Source organism: Camelina sativa, chromosome 7 (assembly GCF_030686135.1).
Source record: "Camelina sativa cultivar CO46 ecotype springtype chromosome 7, ASM3068613v1".
NCBI lineage: Eukaryota > Viridiplantae > Streptophyta > Magnoliopsida > Brassicales > Brassicaceae > Camelina > Camelina sativa.
The window spans coordinates 25489897-25508909 of NC_141886.1; the positions used below are offsets into that span (position 1 = coordinate 25489897).

General features: G+C 33.0%; 2 protein-coding genes and 1 long non-coding RNA gene across 6 annotated transcripts; all 3 read left to right on the forward strand.

Moving 5' to 3' along the window:
- The first annotated feature begins 113 nt into the window (after positions 1–113).
- LOC104704886 (uncharacterized) lies at positions 114–2204 on the forward strand. Its single transcript, XM_019227131.2, has 4 exons — positions 114–424; positions 653–968; positions 1291–1453; positions 1538–2204. The coding sequence occupies exons 1-4, from the start codon at positions 257–259 to the stop codon at positions 2001–2003; spliced, it is 1113 nt and encodes a 370-aa protein (XP_019082676.2). The 5' UTR covers positions 114–256; the 3' UTR covers positions 2004–2204.
- A 5903-nt stretch (positions 2205–8107) lies between these two features.
- Positions 8108–11254, forward strand: LOC104744089 (uncharacterized). The gene is made up of 5 exons (XR_015561449.1): positions 8108–8633; positions 9320–9391; positions 9585–9680; positions 9966–10826; positions 10933–11254. It is a non-coding gene; the product is annotated as an uncharacterized LOC104744089 (long non-coding RNA).
- Positions 11255–14989: 3735 nt separating this feature from the next.
- On the forward strand, positions 14990–19013 carry LOC104702190 (myb-related protein 306-like). 4 transcript variants are annotated; one of them, XM_019227822.2, is made up of 7 exons: positions 15358–16080; positions 16160–16261; positions 16375–16541; positions 16615–16738; positions 16826–17604; positions 17746–17875; positions 18065–19013. In XM_019227822.2, the coding sequence occupies exons 5-7, from the start codon at positions 17472–17474 to the stop codon at positions 18810–18812; spliced, it is 1011 nt and encodes a 336-aa protein (XP_019083367.1). In that variant the 5' UTR covers positions 15358–16080; positions 16160–16261; positions 16375–16541; positions 16615–16738; positions 16826–17471; the 3' UTR covers positions 18813–19013. The 4 variants fall into 4 exon arrangements, with proteins under 4 accessions (XP_087313135.1, XP_019083369.1, XP_019083367.1 ...); XM_019227821.2 differs by having other exon boundaries at positions 15362–16080; positions 16149–16261; XM_019227824.2 differs by lacking the exon at positions 16160–16261 and having other exon boundaries at positions 15355–16080.

The window sequence follows — 19013 nt, forward strand, 5'->3', positions numbered from 1 at the left end:
GTTTGTGGTTTACATTGCGCTGGGTTTGGGGGGTATTTTGTCCCTTTTCATTCTTATGGCCGAACACGTAATATAGGAAATAATTTTGGACTGTAATTGTAAATGTCTAACAGATTTTACCAAACTTTGACGAGAAAGACCAAGCACGTCTGGGTGGTTCTGGTTCTAAAGTCTCAACCTTTTGAATCGTCGTTTCCTTCTTTCTCGCTTACCAGATCTTCGAAAAATCCTAACTTTTTTGTATTATTTCGATTCCATGGCTGCTTCATCTGCATTCTCCATATCGTCACCACCTTTCGTACCCTTTTCCTGCAAAATTCGCAGACCATTTCTATTGCTTACTCCAAAATACCCCAAACCGGTTTCGGTGCGAGCTTCTGTGCCCTCGATCTCCATCGATGACAAATCTTCAGTCCAAACTAAGGTGAGTTTACTAGTATTTCGTTATGTGTGATCGTCTTGCTCTTTATTGTTCAATTTATGGTGGGGACTTGGAGAAGGAACTAGGCAAAATTGTATTAGTCATATTCAGATTTATCGAGATTTCTTTGTTAAAAAATGGATTTTGATTCATATAATTACTATTAGCTCTATAATTTAGATTGCTTTTCTTACTTTAGAAGTTTTATGGGATGATTCTGTTCTGTTTTAGACAAGCAATTGGCAGTGGAAGTTCAAGGGAAACTCGATCGGTATATATTATGAAGAGCATGAGAGGGAGAAAAGTGAATCAGCTAAGAATATCCTTATGATACCAACAATATCAGATGTTAGCACCGTTGAGGAGTGGAGATCTGTGGCTAAAGACATTGTGCAGCGTGATGGGGAAGTCAACTGGCGAGCAACTATTGTAGATTGGCCTGGTCTTGGCTATTCTGGTAGACCAAAGATGGAATACGACACAGATGTCATGGAGAAGTTTGTGGTCGACTTCATGAACTCACCTGAGAGCCCAATGAGCCAGTCAGGTTAGTGTGAACCGTCTCTTCTTCTGCTTGTGTTGACATTATTATGGTGACAACAGTGAAAAGCTACAAATACTCTCCATGGCTGTAGTTCCGGTTCTGCATACAGTAGTTCGATATGAAAACTGATTCTTAGTTGTTGTACATGAGCCCTTACCGTGTTTAGAGTCCCTTAATCTTAGCTCATTCTGAAATTAAGTCTTCTTTGTGGGTCTGAATGCTTATATGCCTGAATCGGGTTTTCTTTGATCCGCATTATTCGCTTTCCCAAAGAACTAAAGAGTACAAGCAATATCTTGACATAGTCCATGTTAAACCGAAACAGGTAATGATGATCTGGTAATCATCGGAGGAGGGCATGCAGCAACACTAGCACTCCGTGCTACCCAACGTGGGCTACTTAAACCATCAGCCATTGCTGCTGTCGCACCTACGTGGGCTGGACCCCTGCCTATTGTCTTTGGTCGTGATTCTTCCATGGTAACCAGGTCCGTTTACATCTTTTCATAAAAAAATAGAAAAAGAAGATAAAAGCTTTCCTCTCTTGATGGCCCGGCTTTTTCTATCAACAGGTACGGTATGCTAAGAGGAACTCTAAGAGCACCTGGAGTTGGTTGGATGATGTACAACATGTTGGTGAGCAACGAGAAGTCTATCGAGTCTCAGTACAAATCTCATGTTTATGCAGACCAGACCAACGTGACCGATGCCATAATCCAAAGCAGATACGAGTTAACAAAGCAGAAGGGATCACGCTACGTCCCTGCAGCTTTCTTGACAGGTTTACTCGACCCTGTTTCATCCCGGGAGGAATTTCTTCAACTCTTTGCTGATTTGGAAGGAAAATTTCCGATTATGGTGATGTCAACGAAAGGAGCTCCAAAGAGATCTAAAGCTGAAATGGAAGCATTAAGAGGAGCCAAAGGAGTTAGCAAATTCGTGGAGGTTGAAGGTGCACTCTTGCCTCAAGAAGAGTATCCTTCTCTTGTTGCTCAAGAGCTCTACAACTTCTTGCAAGAGACTTTTACTAAATGTTAGATAGAATAAAAGCTCACGCATACAGACAGACCCATAAAATGTGTGCACACTGCACAGGCGCATAATATTGTTACTTCATTGTTTGCAGAACTCTACAGTTAAAAAGTGTCTCTATATTGCTAATTTTCTAAGTTTCATATATTTGAAATTTTGTATAAGCTATTCGGGTCTCTTTAAGTTTCGACTAGCATGGTTTGTTTCCTTTACAGTTCATAAAGACATACAAATATGATTTGAGCTAGTAACACCAACTTTACCTACTTCTAAATTATGGCAAATCATCTTTATTAATATGACCATGATCTCTTTCTTTGTTTCTAATATATTTTTTACTCAGTTATTTTTATAATTTCTTTCTCAAAATTGTAATACTATTTGTAGATTTCAAACAAAAGTATAAATAATAAGCTATTAATAACTTTGATTAACAATTGTAAATTGTTCGATTTTATAAAACTTAAATCATGTTTTAGTAGTCTCTGGTCTCAAGGAACTGTTCGTCGTGCTGCACGGTTCTGGTCGTCGAGAAGCTGTTCCTTCAAGGCTTCAATCTACTGTTTACTTGGCCTAGGAGAAAATGATCTCAACGTCGCCAGCACTGATCGGAGCCAGCTACCATGGACAGCACGATAGGCCAGCAGGCAGCAGGGACCATTTTCTTTCCTGTCCGGTAAGGAGAAACCGAGCCCAACAGCACCACGTATGTGGAGAGCCCACATCAAACTCCAAATAAGTTTTTTTAGATTTTATTGGTGCATAAACAGTGATAGCATGATAACGAGTGGTTTTCAAATGGAACGAACCCTTTGGGCACCCCCGCTGAGTTGTTTACTTTTATTCCGTATTATGTACATGCTAATAGATGTTGATGTTAACGCAAATTTACAACCACAAGTCCAGTACATACCAAGAAAAAAAACGTCCACAACATTCCATAGACCCAAAAAAAAAGTTTCAGTAAGGAATTATATTCTCCCACGTGCCACGTAGATTCATAACTTGCCATACATTTAGCCGACCGGGACTTCTTGGGCCTCATTCATTTATTTGACGGGCCAAATTTTATTCAAAATATCCGAAACTTAACTCACCCTTTTAATATTAGGGATCACTACCTTCTTTAACTTTGTTTTTTTATTCTCCACTTATATATCATCACACTGTAAATTGTTTCTATTGTTTTAATTTTACATGGATTTGGTAGTAATTTTTTTTAATCAGTAACATATAAAATGCAGATGTGGATCTGGGTTATGACATAGTATTTTAATACTAGTACAACCCACTAAATTACAAAATATGGTCCATTAGTATTGTATGAGTTTTAAAATAATTTTATCATGTGATTGTGATTGACCTCTGAATCTCTGATGGTGATTGTGATTGTGATATTGAATAAATTGTTGGGTCCAATTTTATTGCGTTAATGGGCCAGTTATCCATTTAATGTATCAATAACTTACCAGACCCAAATATATCACTTTGCAATTATATTTGAAGCCTTCTTCTACATATAATCAATGTGGGGCTACTAAAATTGACTTGTTCTCAACGACCTCAGCCACAAAATAAGTTCGCTTACCTTTTCTATTCTTCATTTATCTCTCTTTTCTTTTTTCGTACATGTACATTAGGTGAACTTTTAGTCTATTGATTCGATAAAAGGTCAAAAGGTCAAAAGGTCACGTTTTTGTGTAAAGCCTAACTGAGATTATTAAATAAACGCATCCATGATCTCTTTTTTCTTTTATACCATCTCCAATATCATGATTGGAGACTTGAGCCCAAGTTTTGTTTTATAAGTAAAAGATTGTGAAGTTAACAAACTTGACTTACTAAAAATTAAATATAGTACCTTTTAGAATGGCCCAACGTAAAAAAATATACTATAATTGTAATTTCTTGAATAACCCACATAGAAAAACATAGAATACAAAATTTCACGTTACCACGTACCACATACTTTATGCGTCATTTGAGTTTACCATATCTTCAAATAACTTACACAACGACTTGTTTCAGAATTCATATTTTGATGTTATTTTGGCTGTAAATAATATTATATAATATATGTATTTAATTGGACTCAACTTTAACATAAATTAGTTGTGTGTTAAATCCCCAATCAGTTATGTGTGGTCCTTTATAGGCTTTGTAATTCATATGAAAATATATATATTAGTCCAAACATTTTTTATATAAAGTTTCGTAGGCAGCGAGTTATGGCCGGCCGGGTATCAATTTTTTTTGTTAGACATGTTGTTATGGGTATCAAATCTTCATGTCAAATCACTATTTAATTTTCTGTTCACTCAGAGCCGTGCCTATATCTGAAGCCCGAGGCCATGTTTAAAAAAAAAATACAATCCATATAAAACAAAAATTTGTAAAATAATAATTAACATCTACATTAAAAAATGAAAATAGTAACAAAAGATCAAGTCCAAAAAATAACTTGTACCTCTTTTTGGCATAAAAGTGATGGCATTACTATATATATTTTGTTTTTTTGGGTAAAACTATACTATATTTATCTTTGAATGTGAATATATTAGTTATCATAAATTGTAATCTCTATGTTTAATTTTAGGTTTATTCAGTTTTTAGTTTAAAAGACCATATAAACAATATTATTATCCAAGACTAAAAATGTCTTGTTTCTTTATAAACAATGAGCCTCTAGTTACTATAATAGATAAAAGTACATAATGAACCTCAATAATTTTTCAAAAAAAATTGGCCGTAGGCGAATGTTTAATGATCATTTGGCCGCACGTATGCACGACTCTCTTCACTCTTACGTACTCTCTCTCTCTCTCACTACTTTATATTTTGCAGACCATAAATTACTAATTAGTAATTAATCATCTAAAAATATGTCATTATCAATCAAACTCTTTTTTTTTATAATCTTTTTGTCAACAATCAAATTTTGTCCAAATGAAAGAAAAAGGTTAAATTAACACAATTCCTTGGATATGCGTTGACTACGTACGCCTTCGTTCGCTGCTTGCGTAAGACCGTACGTTCGTATATGCCGGCGTCTAATCTAGACGACGCAACTAAACTTTATCCAAGTATAAGTACAAGTGTAGAAACAATACATTTCCGAACCTTGATCGATGTTGGTGATTACCATACTGGGTTTTGAAGATGGATGAAATCGGTGATGATCGCAAAAATGAGATACATAAATTTAAATATGTCTGTTACTGTAAATTGTTTATATCATGTGGGTACCAACTAGTCGACACTCGACAATGAAAGAGGCTAGTGAAATAAAACAGCCAGCCAGTATAAGGAAGGCAGCAATTAATAACCAGCTTTGTTATTAATGATAATTAATCGAGAATTTGTCAGAATTATCTTTGTTGGGATACTTTTTTCAAAAATATTTTCTTTTGAACATCTTTACCTTTACCCTCTTTTACACAATTACAATATGTTAAATTAATTTTCATAATTACAATATGTTAAATTAATTTTTAGAATTTTTATTTTAGGTTTGGGTTTTCTATTTTACGTTTAAGATTTAGTTTTGAAGGGTTATGATTTAGTATTTGGAGTTTAGGGCTTAGAATTTAGTTATTTTATACATAGTTTTTTTTTTTTTTGAAAATATATAACATGAAAAAGTATTTTTAAAAAGTTACATAGAAAAATAAGTATTTTTGAAAATCCCCTTACTAATTATATAACAAAGAGATCATTTTGTATCTCTTTTATTTTCTTAGGAATTGATCTGCATGTCCGTGCAAAGTTTTTTTTGTTTTTTTTTCTGATGATTTTGTATTTCATACTTGAGAATTATTTTGCTAATTGTATGCTTATTACATGAATCATAATTATGTTAATGAGTTATGAACATCACTTACAAAAATGACTATGCAAATGTTTTGAATCAATTTAAACATCTTATTGTTTATTGTAACTGATGTTTGAATGTGACGGTTATAAAAATACTCCCTTCCTTTCATAATATAGGATGTTTAGAGAAGTATTTTTGTTTTATAATATAAGATGTTACAACTTTCAATGCAATTTTTAGATTAATTTTATATTTTATATTATGCAGTCTTATTTCTGATTGGTTAAACTTTGTAAAAGTAATTATTCCTTAATATGCGTGTTTTAACTAAAACATCATATATTTTGAAAGGGTGGGAGTATATGTTTATCAACATGCACCATTATGACTTTGCATTCGCTAATATAGTATAGATTGGATCAATCATACACACGTTTTTTTCAGTGTTAAAATTTAAATTTAAATTGCACCTTAGAAAAAAGTGGTCCATGTATAGTTAAAATAGCATTTACTAGTTCAATTATAAATAAATATAATGTAAAACAAAAGAAAAAAAAAGCCAGACCTGTTTTACATTATAAATAAATATAATGTAACTTGATAACTAAGGTTTTGTTCTCATTTTTCGTCGTATTAATTACAACTTTAATTTATCTCATACCTGTTTTGTTAATCAACCAACAACTTTTGAAATAGTAGCAATCAAAACAACGTGGAATACCTGCAATATTGTATCAAAAATGTGCATGTTATATAAATGTGTTTGTAGACTCTCGTACTCTTTTTTTTATATATATATATATTTTATCGAAGGCTCGAGCTATTATGTGAGAACAACCGACATACAAATTGATGGGAGGGTGATAATGTAATAATTAAAGTAGAGTTGGGTGATTAAAATTACGGGCATAAACCATCGTTTTCATTTCATTGATCGCACATTTAATCTAGACCTCCCACGTGTGCACAACACATCTCATGCCATGATCACACATTAACTTGATTCCATATTGAATCTGCTACTAAAAAGTTTCATCAACATGTTCGTCCAATCATGAGTCCGCTCTTGTAAGTTGTTAATTATACTTGTCTAGGTCTTAACTCTTAACTAATGACTCTTAATCTTGCCACAAAAGCATCCCTAATTATTTAGGCGTGATAATACTCCTAATTAGACAATTATCCGACGCGACGTACGTGTTCTGTAAAATTTCTAAAGAACTGGGGTGGGCACAGGGATTATGTATTACCACTGGTAAGTGGTAGCTATCTCGTTTGTTAAAAGAATATTGCTCTTTTTTTCTAAAAAAAAAAAAAAAAAAAAAAAAGAAAAAAAAAGAATATTGCTCTTTATATTAGCTATATATTTCCGTGGATATGAATTATTTGAATAAAGTTTATGATGTTAACACAAGCTCCCAAGTGTGAACTAATTAAATATTGATTTTCTATATGTTGTGTGGCTGTAGGATTTGATACTCCAACTACCAAAATTTACAAGGCACAATCTAACTTAACGTACATTTATTTCGTCATAAATCAAATGATATGCATATATAGGGTAAAAAGTGAATCGTTGAAGCCAGGGAAACGACCTCTATGGGGAAACAGACGATAGGAAAACATATTTTGAACGATGCAGAAAAATAATCTAGAAGTTCAATTGGAAACTCGAATGTCTAGAACTGGACTACTGGAGCACAAATCAAATAAATACCTTTTAGTTTTGGATATTTCTATTTAAACATTAAAAATGCTTTGAAATATTGTTTAGCTAGAGATGTTGATAAATTTGTTTTTGTTTTTAATCCTTTTTAGTATATTCAATATGCTATTATTTTTCATCTTTTGAATAAGCGTGATCGATGAATGCTTTAACAGAAAAAATAAATAAATAACTTCAATATAATCTTCCAAATGTTTTGATATATTGTCATTTGAAAAGTTAAAGGATAACAATTTACATTTTTAGAGCATCTCCAATCCATATGTATTTTTTTCTTCTATAAATAGAGAAAAATATACCAATCTATTTTAGAGGTAAATTTGCTTAAATTCACTTCTATTCTAACATCTAAAATAGAGATTGTTATATTTTACTCTATTTATAGAGGATAAAATAAAATTCCTCTATATATAGAAGAAAAAATAACAATGAGAATAAAAGTGTGTTGGAGCAAAATTGTCTCTATTATAGAAAAAAAAAATAGAAAAAATAATTAGAAATGGTTGGTTGATCTTTCTATTTTTTAAAGAGAAGTTTTAAAACGTAGAAAAATAATTTTTAAAAATAGAAATAGTACTCAAAGCATAAATTCATCATTTAATTGATGGATGGACGACTAGACAACAAGTAATGAGTACTAGAAAATGTTATTTGAAAGGAGATTAGACTATTTGTTTTTCTTTTGGGAAAATTGATTTAAAAGGATATTTTTGCTTCAATTTGTCCCACTATGCTTTTTTTTTTGGAGTTTGGTAGAATAGGTTTTAGAATACAGAAAAACTCAGTTATACCCTTAATACAGAAAAAACCAAAATTTCCTTATCAAACTTTTTCTATATTTCTTCTTTTGTATACTTCCTATATTTAATCAAAACAATACTTCCTTTTTTTAATAATCCATTTCCTTATACTTTTTTTACTGATTTTTGTATTACTTTTTTTACTACTCACCTACCTAAAAGAAAAAAATCTCGACATTATCGATCAATACCCACCGGCGAGTATCTCTCTCTCTCAAACGATATCGACTCCGGTAGCTTCTCCCACCGGCGAGGATCGACGACTCCGGCAGCTTCTCCCACCGGCGACGACTCTGGTAGCTTCTCTCTCTCTCCCTCTCTCTCTCTCTCTCTCTCTCTCTCTCTCTCTCTCTCTCTCTCTCTCTCTCTCTCTCTCTCTCTCTCTCTCTCTCTCTCTCTCTCTCTCTCTCTCTCTCTCTCGACACAATTGAGGTTTTCCCCAAATCTATTTCAAAAATTTTCCCCAAAATTTTGATTGAACCCAATCGATTTCTCTCTCTCTCTCCCTCTCTCTCAATCGATGCATGCAATTGTTTGTTTGAATTGTTGTGGTTGTGTTTTTTTTCCCCAAATGTGATAATGTATCGGTTGAAATTTGTTTCAATATAGTCAATATAGTTTCTATATGTGTTTGATTGTTGTGGGACAAATTTTTTTCCCCAAATTTGATAATGTATCGATTGAAATTTGTGTTTTTTCTTATAGTTAGTATAACTAATCAATTGAAATCATCTGTTTTTCTTTTGTTGTCTGTTGATTTTTCAATGTTACCACGTTCTTTTAAGTTAGTTGAGCAATAAATTTTGAGATGGTTGGATTTGTTTTTGTGGTATTGAATTGGTTTATGGATAGAGTTTGGATTTTTATAGTTTGGATACATTTTATTGTTTTGAGCTCACTCGTTCAAAATCTAATCTTTTTTTTCATCTGTCGCTTTGAATTCTGAGGTTGAAGTTTAATGACTCTTGTATATGTTTTATAGAGAGGAGACACACGGTTTGAAGGTCGTGAGCTTTTGAGGTTCACCCGAGAACAACTGCTTCAGCTTAGAGAGGTAATTACTTACTTTTCATGCGTAGTTTTAGTCAAGTTGCTTTTTTGGTTTCTATGTTTTACTCAGATTATGTGGTATGCCCTGAATTAATTGTCTAATACTAGTTAGCATCCTTGAGGTCCAACATGATTCCTTATGTAGGTCAATGGTTATATACCCTTGAACTTAGTCATTCACCAATTATGTTGTGCAGGCGATCCAAGTCTCTTATGAAATCCTGAAGCTTAGTCAGGAGATTGCATCTGATCTTTTTGGCGAAGAGCAGAGCTGGAGCCATTGAGAAAGTAAGGTGAGTGGTTTCCTCTTCCCCGTGTTCCCTCTTGTTTCATTTTATTGTCTACATTTTATAACTAATTGATTGAAATTTATGTCTTTTCTTATGTTAGTATAGCTAATCGATTGAAAGTTGTGTTTTTTCTTACAGTTAGTATAGCTAATCAATTGATTGTGTTTTGTCTTATAGTTAGTATAGCTAATCGATCATGTTTTTGTGTTTTTTCTTACAGTTAGTATAGCTAATCGATCATGTTCATCATACTAATGAATATCATTTTCTTAATTTTTTTTTGTGTAGCTATGGAAACAGAATTTCCTAAACGCCTGTTTAGAGATGGATTTGAGCCACAAGTGAAGAAGATTAACAATTCCTGTCGAATTTCTATCTTGGGCAAAGTCAAACAAGCATTACCTAAAGAGTATGAGAAGGTGAAGAATGATCCAGTCTTTTCACATGTCTTTGCACTCTACGAGAATGGTTTAGGGTATTCAGGACGTTTGATACACATCATGATGTCTAGGCAATTGGTTACAAAGAAAAAAAGAGAGATATGGTTTGTGTTTGGAGGGAAGCCACTCAGATTTTCAATGCAAGAGTTTCATGCTGTGACTGGGCTCAAATGCACTGCGGATTCTAGTTGTAATTTAGAGAATTGGAAAGATGATGGTGGGTTTTGGAGCAAATTGATGAAGAGAAAAGGTCCGACTATTAGCATTAAGAGCTTGGTTGATGTTCACTTACCTGTAATTCACAAATGGAATGAGGTAGATAGGATCCGATTGGTGTATCTTCTTGTGATAGCTGGGTTGGTTATGGCTAAGGATGAGAAAAAGTATATTCCACTCAAATACATCCAGATGGTAATGAATCTTGATAAGGTGAGGACTTATCCTTGGGGTCTTAAAGCTTTTAAAAGTCTTGCTAAGTCTATCATAGAAAAAAGAGAAGATTTGAAGAAGATCAATAGCTATGCATTAGATGGTTTCTCATATGCATTTCAAATATGGGTGATGGAGGCAATTCCAGACATTGGAAAGTTGTTGGGAGAAAAGATTATCACTGAGTTTAGAGAAGCTCCTCGATGTTCTAACTGGAAAGGCGGCAGCCAAAGTATCATATGATGATATCATCCAACTAGAAAGTACATTTGGACCGAAGGTACTTTCTTTGCCAACCCAACTCTTATCACATGTTTTTTTTGTTAATAGTTGATGTCATTGTTTAATCTTTAACTCCTACCTGTTTTTTTTTTCTTTTTTTTTAGGATATTGTTTATCCATACATATCTATTACTGGCGATTTCGACGTTGTTGACTCCATTGAGTTTTTATGGCGTGACAAAACAAGCGATGGTGAAGTCGATAATTTGAAAGATAAGATCAGTTCTGGAAATGATTTTGGAGACCATATTTGGGGAACTGTACAAGTTGATGATGTGGAGGGTGAACATATTCAATTAAAACGTTCCATCAACTACAATGACCTTCCGAATTTTCTTGTAGAACCCTCTTATTGATTGACCAAATGAAATGAATAGATACTTGAATCTACCATCACAATCAATATCATAATTTGTATGCGTACCAGGATTCGCCTCTTTTAGCATGTGCAAGTAGTTAGGTATCTTAGCAAAACTTTTCTCTGGGATTCCTCTTACTTCGTTAATTGCATACTCACGAGATTCCCAAGCTTGGGAATAAGTTAGCTCACATCCATTCTCAGTACGCATAATATTAATGATGTCATTGGGTTTAGGTCTCTCCTTGACACCTTCATAATTATGTTTGATGAGATTCCCGATTGTTCTTGCTGAAGGTGTTCTACCAAATTTCGTTTTCCTTGAAAGAGCACAAGTATGGCTACCCATATACTTGTTGATTTTCCAACATGTATACCCTTCGAAGCACTCAGCACGAACACGCCATTTGCAAACATTATCAATACAACGTATACACCAAAATCTTCTACCAGATTTAGTAACTCTGTAATCGAAGTTATACTTCATCGCAAAAATTTCTAAACTTGCCTGTAAAGCTTCCTTGCTTTTGAAATATTGTCCCTTATTTACCATAGAATCAACCATCATAGATCTAGCACCAACTTCAGCGTCCTTAGAAGTTATGAAGTTAGAATCATTCGGTTTTGCTTTACTCACAAATTTTGGCAGCTTTTCACGCAGAAGAACGTCAACGCCTCCCTCACTTGAATCGCTTGGTTCCTTATTCAGATCAATATTGCTTCTATCATTCACCGTGGCTTTAAACGTCACACACAACCGTATGTTATTCTTCATTCTCCAATAAGCAACAAAATTTTTCACTTGGCGATCATTCATCATAATAACCGGAGGAGAATCAACACTGAGATCAAAGGGTAAATAACTAAATTCCACATCAACCATATTTTGTTGTATTTCATAGTCTTCCAAAACCATCATCTTTAGCTCTTCAAGAGTTGAATTGGCTTGAAAAGTAAGAAGTCTCCCACGTTTTTCTTCATCAACAATAAATCTTCATTCATTTTGGCCGATACATCTCCATACACCACATGTTACATAGATTTGCAACATACTGCAAAATGAACTCTTGAATGAAATTTAGGTTGGAAAATGTTGAAAAACCTTGAACAAAATCGATTAAAAATGGGGTTTAATGTTTTCAGAACACGTTTTCTAAACATGTTAGAACGTAATCTTAAGAATATATTTGATTAGCATAATTTCGGGATTACGTAAATATTTTGTTTCCTTAAATTTTTCGGATTCAGTTTCCTTGTCTAACATAGTGTAGAATATACTTTCTAAAATATGAAGAACATAGAGGAAAGTGTAGAATTAGTGTTCTAATTTTCGCAGGACACATGATAAAATGTAGATTTCATATTCTGACTTCAGTAGAATATGTATAAAGTGAAGAAAACAAATTCTAAAATTTGTAGAATATAGAGTTATGTGTAGAATATATATTCTAATTTCTGTAGAAGACATACAAAATCCGTCTTCTAAAAGTTTTAGAAGATATATTTATTCTAAAGTTTTCAGAACAAGTAGAATGCGAAGAATTTGTAATCTACATTTTTTAGAACATGTACATTATGTAAAATTTATAATCTAATATCTTCAGAATATATATAATTAGTAGAACATGTATTCTAAATGTTGCAGAATAATTTTTTTTCAATGTTAAAACATCAAATTTTCATCAAAAACACTTTATGACAACCTCTTTCTTATTTGTAGAATTTGTTTTTAGGTGATTGAAATTTTAAAATTGCTTAAAAGTTAGTTTCATTTTTTAAAGGGTAATTTAGGCATAGTGGCAAATTTAGCGTAGAAAGTATAATGGGACAAATTGAAGCAAAAATGTCCTTTTAAATCAATTTTTTCTTTTCTTTTCTTTTCTTTTAATAATTAAGGTGGATCAGATTTTTCTAAATGTAATTTTTTTTAAGAATATATATACGTGGATGTTATTATGCCAATCTTTAGGCAAAACACCCAGTTACCCATCAAACAAATATTAAAATAAAGTGAAAAGTACGTGAATTATGCGATAGGGTTTTTCTTAAAGCTATTTCAAATGTATAATATTCCAACAAATAGCTATTTCTTCTGATCATTATTCATCGCAATAATGTTTTGGTAGGATAATAATCGTAACTTTACATTATTTTATCAAGTTACTAATGTAACATCTTCATCTTTGTCATGATCAGTGTTCAAAAAAGCGATAAACGGTACATGGATGGTAACTCAGCGCTTAGCGCTTAAAACGCTTAGTCGCGGATTAGGTGTTTTTAGGCGGTTTAAACATTTACAATACAAAATATTATATATATGATATTATATATAAAATTATGTAAAAGTATATGTTAGAAGAAATAAATATTAATAAATCACAAACTAAAATTAGTAAAATACATTTATTTAATTTAGATTAATAACATATAAACATTTATAAATATAGACATGAATTTAAAACTTAAAAATTTAAATATAAGTAATTAAAAATAGAAAATATATATTAAAATAATATTATGTGATTTTAAGCGGTTTAAGCGATCGTTTAGGCGTCTGCTGAGCACCTAATACCTAATCGTTTAGGCAGCCGCCTAGACCGTTTTCTCCAACACTAGTTATGACATGGATACAGCTGTCGTTTAAACGCTATTAAGACATATGACTTGTAATCTCTGTAATTTGATAAGGAGAATCTGCTGGAAACATTTGCAAAAGATGTCTGGATTTGGCACCGAACTACTTATGAACTATTATGCATTAGTCTTTTTCTTCTTTTTTTTCCTGTTTATAAAGTAAAACCTCTATAAATTAATACTCTATAAATTAATAATCACTATAAATTAATAAATTTTGCTGGTCCCAAGTCGGACCAGTATAAAAATTAACAATATTCGATAAGATAATAAGATAATAAGTTTTTTAAAATCTCAATGTAAAATATGGTCCCAATAATATCATAAATTAATAATCATGTAAAATTATATATATATATATATATATATATATATATACTGATATAATAGTACATATTTCTCCTAAAACTCATTTCTATAGAACAATTGTAATGTTGTATTTTCAAACTATAATGATATCTCTAAAATATTTTATAACATGTCATACAAATAATTAAATTTTAAAGTTTTAATTTTTAGATATGCATCATTTACAATTTGATAATTAGACAGATTATTAAAATATGAGAATTGATATTATTATTATTCATAAATTTGAATTTATGTATGTAATGTGTATAAGTCAATTTGTTTATAGTATTTGTAATTTATTGTCAATAATGCTTTATAAATATTACAAGTTCAATTCCTAAACCATAAAATTTATAACATCCGAAAGTTTAATCTTATGTTGCTATAATTGTTCCAATTCATAATTTTAAAAAAATAAACAATTAAAAATATATCTATAAATTAATAATTATTAATTTACACTATAAAATAATAATTATTAATTTATAGATAAATTAATATCACTATAAATTAATAAAACGTCTTGGTCCCAATATTATTAATTTATAGAGGTTTTACTGTATTAGGATTGTTATTATTATTTTTGGTTCGTGTCAGTATCGAAAACCAAAATTAATTTTGTCTAATGTTGTTCTATAGTGAATCTTTAGAGTCAAGATATAATCTTTAAAGAAGGAAAACGAGAAGTGAAGGGCTGATTGTGATTTCTCAACAGTAATCATATAGAATCTCACCTACATAATCGGTATATACTAAATACCCGTAATTGCAGTGCCAACCCTTTGATTAGTATTGCCACGTACGTGAAGAGAAGGGCTGACTTGTTGAACAAAGCAAAACAAAATGAGTAAATGCTCTTTGCTGTCTCTTTTAATTCCCTTTTCTCAAAGGCTTTTCTTTCTTTTTTTGGATTCAGCAGCCACGTACAGTAATTATATTTCTTCTACCAAGTACCAATACATATTTATTTTTATTTATTTCTTGTAGTTAACTTCAAAATTTCATATATAGGCATTTTTAACGGTTTTTAAGGAGTCAGACTTAAAATTTAACCAATGTTTTCATATATTTATATGGTAAAAGACAAAAATCAATTAAATTCTACAAAAAAAGATAAAATTGTCATTCAAGCGCTAGTGCTCGTTGCGGTTTTAACTTTTAAATATGTGTATGCCTTTATTTCAATGCATATAGATCCAAAGAACGACCCATAACTCCATAAGACTTAGACGCTTGTCTTTCTTTCTCTTCAACATATCCAAAGTATTTAGGGAAACCTCTATTAGCCAAGATCAAAAAGAGCTAAAGAGAGAGATTTAAACAAAGAAAGAAAGTGAGAACCCTCGTTGCAAAAATCCAATCTTAGAGTCTAACTAGTTACCATCTAGCTTTCACACACTATACAAAAATTCCAATCTTAGACCATGTGCATTGGCGTCTTTTTGAGCCGTCCCCCCTATTTTTTGTTTTAAAAATAAATGAAAAATGGCTCATTAACGAAGAAACGTATCTTCAAAGGGGACGTTTTTCCGTCCGTCGACTTGGCCACGTGGTTGTTTGTGATTGGAAGAAACCTAATGCTTCTTTCTTCTTCGCCTCCTCCTCTTCTTCTTCTTCATCTCTCATCTCCGTCTCAGGGAGAGTGTTCACTTCCCCTTCAGCTCTTCGCTTCTTTCTTCTTCATCCTCCTCATCTTCTGTATCCAAGAAGCTATGGAGAAGAGCTTCGCTTCCTCCACCGCTCTCAAAACTGTGACCGATCCGACGGCTTTGATCTCCCCGCCGATTCCGCCTTGCGAGGATAAGTTCTTCGTGAATCTCCCTTGCTATGACTTTGTCTGGAGTGGGAATCGCAGTCCTAGGGCGACGCGATGAAGAACAATCCAGGAAGACCGATTCCGACTGAGAAGGTGGATTTATATTATATCATCGATTCGTTTTGATATTGTCAATTTTGAGTAATTTAAGTGGAATTTAGATGGTGTATAGGTTGGAATTTAGATGGTGGTATTGTGAATTTAGATGGTGGTGTTGTGAATTTGTGTGTACCGGTATTCAAACTAATTCAACTCCGGAAATGAATAGAGGAAGGTTTGAAGATCCCACTTTTTTTTATTTTTTTTTTTCTATATATTGCTGAATCTTTTATGAGTTTTGGCAACAAGTTTCTGAGATGGGAACTTGCTATACGTTTGTTTTTGCAGATCCAAGATTTAACTGGATTGTTGGATTTAACGAGTTTCCTCACCCAACTATTGATGCTATCGTTGCATTAGACTCAATAGGACCGACTTTTTTCCTTGTTGTTTCCATGTTTGGTTTTGTTCTTCAAATCAGTTCTTTGATTACCGAGAAAGAGCTTAAACGCCAGGTATAACTTTGTTTCTGAATAGGCTGTTGAGTCCCACTGTCTATATAGTAGACTGATTGTGTTTTGTCAACAGGCAATGACGATGATGGGTGTTTTTGACACTGCTTATTGGTTGTCATGGCTTACATTGGAAGGAAAAGTGATATTTACAACGTTGGTTTATTATTGACTTTCTCTCAGTACTTCCTGCCCCTCAGGTTGGTGAATATAAGCTTAGGATCAAACATCTTTGTTAAGAGCTTGCTAGTTCTAGATTTACAGTATTCATTTTTGTATATGTGCAGATTGTAGTTTGGAGGTTCTTGCAAAGTTCAAATTGGTCGGATGTATTGGCTACAAAGCAGGCCTTGCTTTTCATTGTTTTGGTTCAGTATATACCACGATTCCTACGCGTCTTACCTTTGACATCAGAATTGAAAAGGACTGCAGGTGTCTTTGCGGAAACTGCTTGGGCTGGCGCTGCTTATTATCTGCTTTTATATATGCTTGCAAGTCATGTGAGTGTATAGCTTTCTCTCTTTATAATTTACATTGCTCTTTTTGTTCAATACTTGCCCATTATACCATGAGTTATGTGACAGTGGCAATAAAAGGGCAAAACCAGGAAATAGTTTCATTTCTGTTTCATACTTTCATTGTTGTGAGCTTATGTTCAAATATTCAGTTTCATAAGACATGTAAAGTATCTTTCAAATAGACACCAATGCTCCTACCAAAAATAAGAACCTTTCAAAATAATACTATTAAATTTGAGGGACCAAAAATTGTCCTACACCAATGCCCATGCTCTTAGAGTCTTACTAGTTACTTTATAGCTCACACACACACACACACACACACACAGAGTACTATTTCGACGTGTACACTATATAGGGAGAGAAAAAAAGAAGGAAACATATATAGGAGACGATCAAGAACGTGTGTGTGAATATGGGTAGACCACCTTGCTGTGAAAAGATCGAGGTGAAGAAAGGACCATGGACTCCCGAAGAAGACATAATCTTGGTCTCTTATATCCAACAACACGGCCCTGGAAACTGGAGATCTGTTCCAACAAACACTGGTCTTGATCTTCCTAATTTCACTTTCTTTCTTCTTTCTTCTTCTTCTTCTTCTTCTTCTTCTTCTTCATATTTATATCTATATATTCCTCAATAGCTTCCATATGTGAACATAAAAACACTTATACATGTATGTTTTTCAGGTTTGCTAAGGTGTAGCAAGAGTTGTAGACTCAGATGGACTAATTATCTTCGTCCTGGGATCAGACGAGGCAATTTCACTCAATCCGAAGAGAAGATGATCATCCACCTCCAAGCTCTTTTGGGTAATAGGTACATGACTACACCACTTCTTTATTCCTCTTTTATAGTATATGATACACGTTGATCTCCAATATATGTGTTTGTCCATCTCCCCTATTCTCCTAATTAACAATATAATTAAGGTAGTATTTGACATTCGTTTATAATAATTGGTGCTTTTGTTATTTGTTATCTTTGATTTAATTGGATAACAATCAGATGGGCAGCTATAGCATCATATCTACCTCAGAGGACCGACAATGATATCAAGAACTTTTGGAACACTCATTTAAAAAAGAAACTCGTGACGATGAAGCTTCGAAACGGCATCAACGAAGACAAAACCAATATGGCGGCGACAGATACTGCATCTTGTAATAACAACAACAATAGATGTAATCACAACAAAAGGACAACCAACAAAGGGCAATGGGAGAAAAAGCTTCAAACAGACATCAACATGGCCAAACAAGCCTTATTCCAAGCCTTATCACTTGACCAACCATCTTCATCGATCCCTCTCGATCCGGAATCACCAAAACCTCATCATCATTCTGCCACCACTACTTATGCCTCAAATACAGAGAATATCTCTAAGTTACTTCAGAACTGGAAAAGCTCACCATCTTCAAGGCCCAACACTTCATCACGATCCATCAACAAGAGCTCAAGCACCGGTGAAGAAGGAGTTTTTGATCATCACTCTTTGTTCTCATCGAACTCAGAATCTGGATCAGTTGATGAGAAGCTGAATTTGATGTCGGAGACAAGCATGTTCCAAGGTGAGAGCAAGCCAACCATAGACCTTGAAGCTACTACTGATAGTCAAGGCTCGTTGTCTTTGATCGAGAAATGGTTGTTTGATGATCAAGGCTTGGTCCAGTGTGAAGATAATAATCAAGAAAATATCATTGATGTGTCGTTAGAGGGTAAAAATAATGATGACAGCAGTCCAGATTTATTCTAAGAAATAAAACATGAAACAACTGTATAGGTTTACTTCTATTTCTTTCTTTTGTCTCTGTTCGCTATGATTTTTAGTTATAATTTATTTTACTGTGTGGCTTGCTTGTTGTCAAGTCGTTAAAGATAAAACTGTGATATACTGTTACATGATAAAGTTTAATGTATTGTAATAAACTAAGCTTCTCTGTTTGTTTGTTTTCAA

Excerpts from the sequence above, each read along its gene's own strand:
- LOC104704886 (XM_019227131.2), top strand. The coding sequence starts at position 257 with ATGGCTGCTTCATCTGCATTCTCCATATCGTCACCACCTTTCGTACCC. Across the intron at positions 969-1,290 it reads GAGCCCAATGAGCCAGTCAG|GTAATGATGATCTGGTAATC; the intron begins GTTAGTGTGAAC and ends AAACCGAAACAG. Across the intron at positions 1,454-1,537 it reads GATTCTTCCATGGTAACCAG|GTACGGTATGCTAAGAGGAA; the intron begins GTCCGTTTACAT and ends TTCTATCAACAG.
- LOC104702190 (XM_087457009.1), top strand. The coding sequence starts at position 17,472 with ATGGGTAGACCACCTTGCTGTGAAAAGATCGAGGTGAAGAAAGGACCA. Across the intron at positions 17,605-17,745 it reads ATCTGTTCCAACAAACACTG|GTTTGCTAAGGTGTAGCAAG; the intron begins GTCTTGATCTTC and ends TATGTTTTTCAG. Across the intron at positions 17,876-18,064 it reads CAAGCTCTTTTGGGTAATAG|ATGGGCAGCTATAGCATCAT; the intron begins GTACATGACTAC and ends GATAACAATCAG.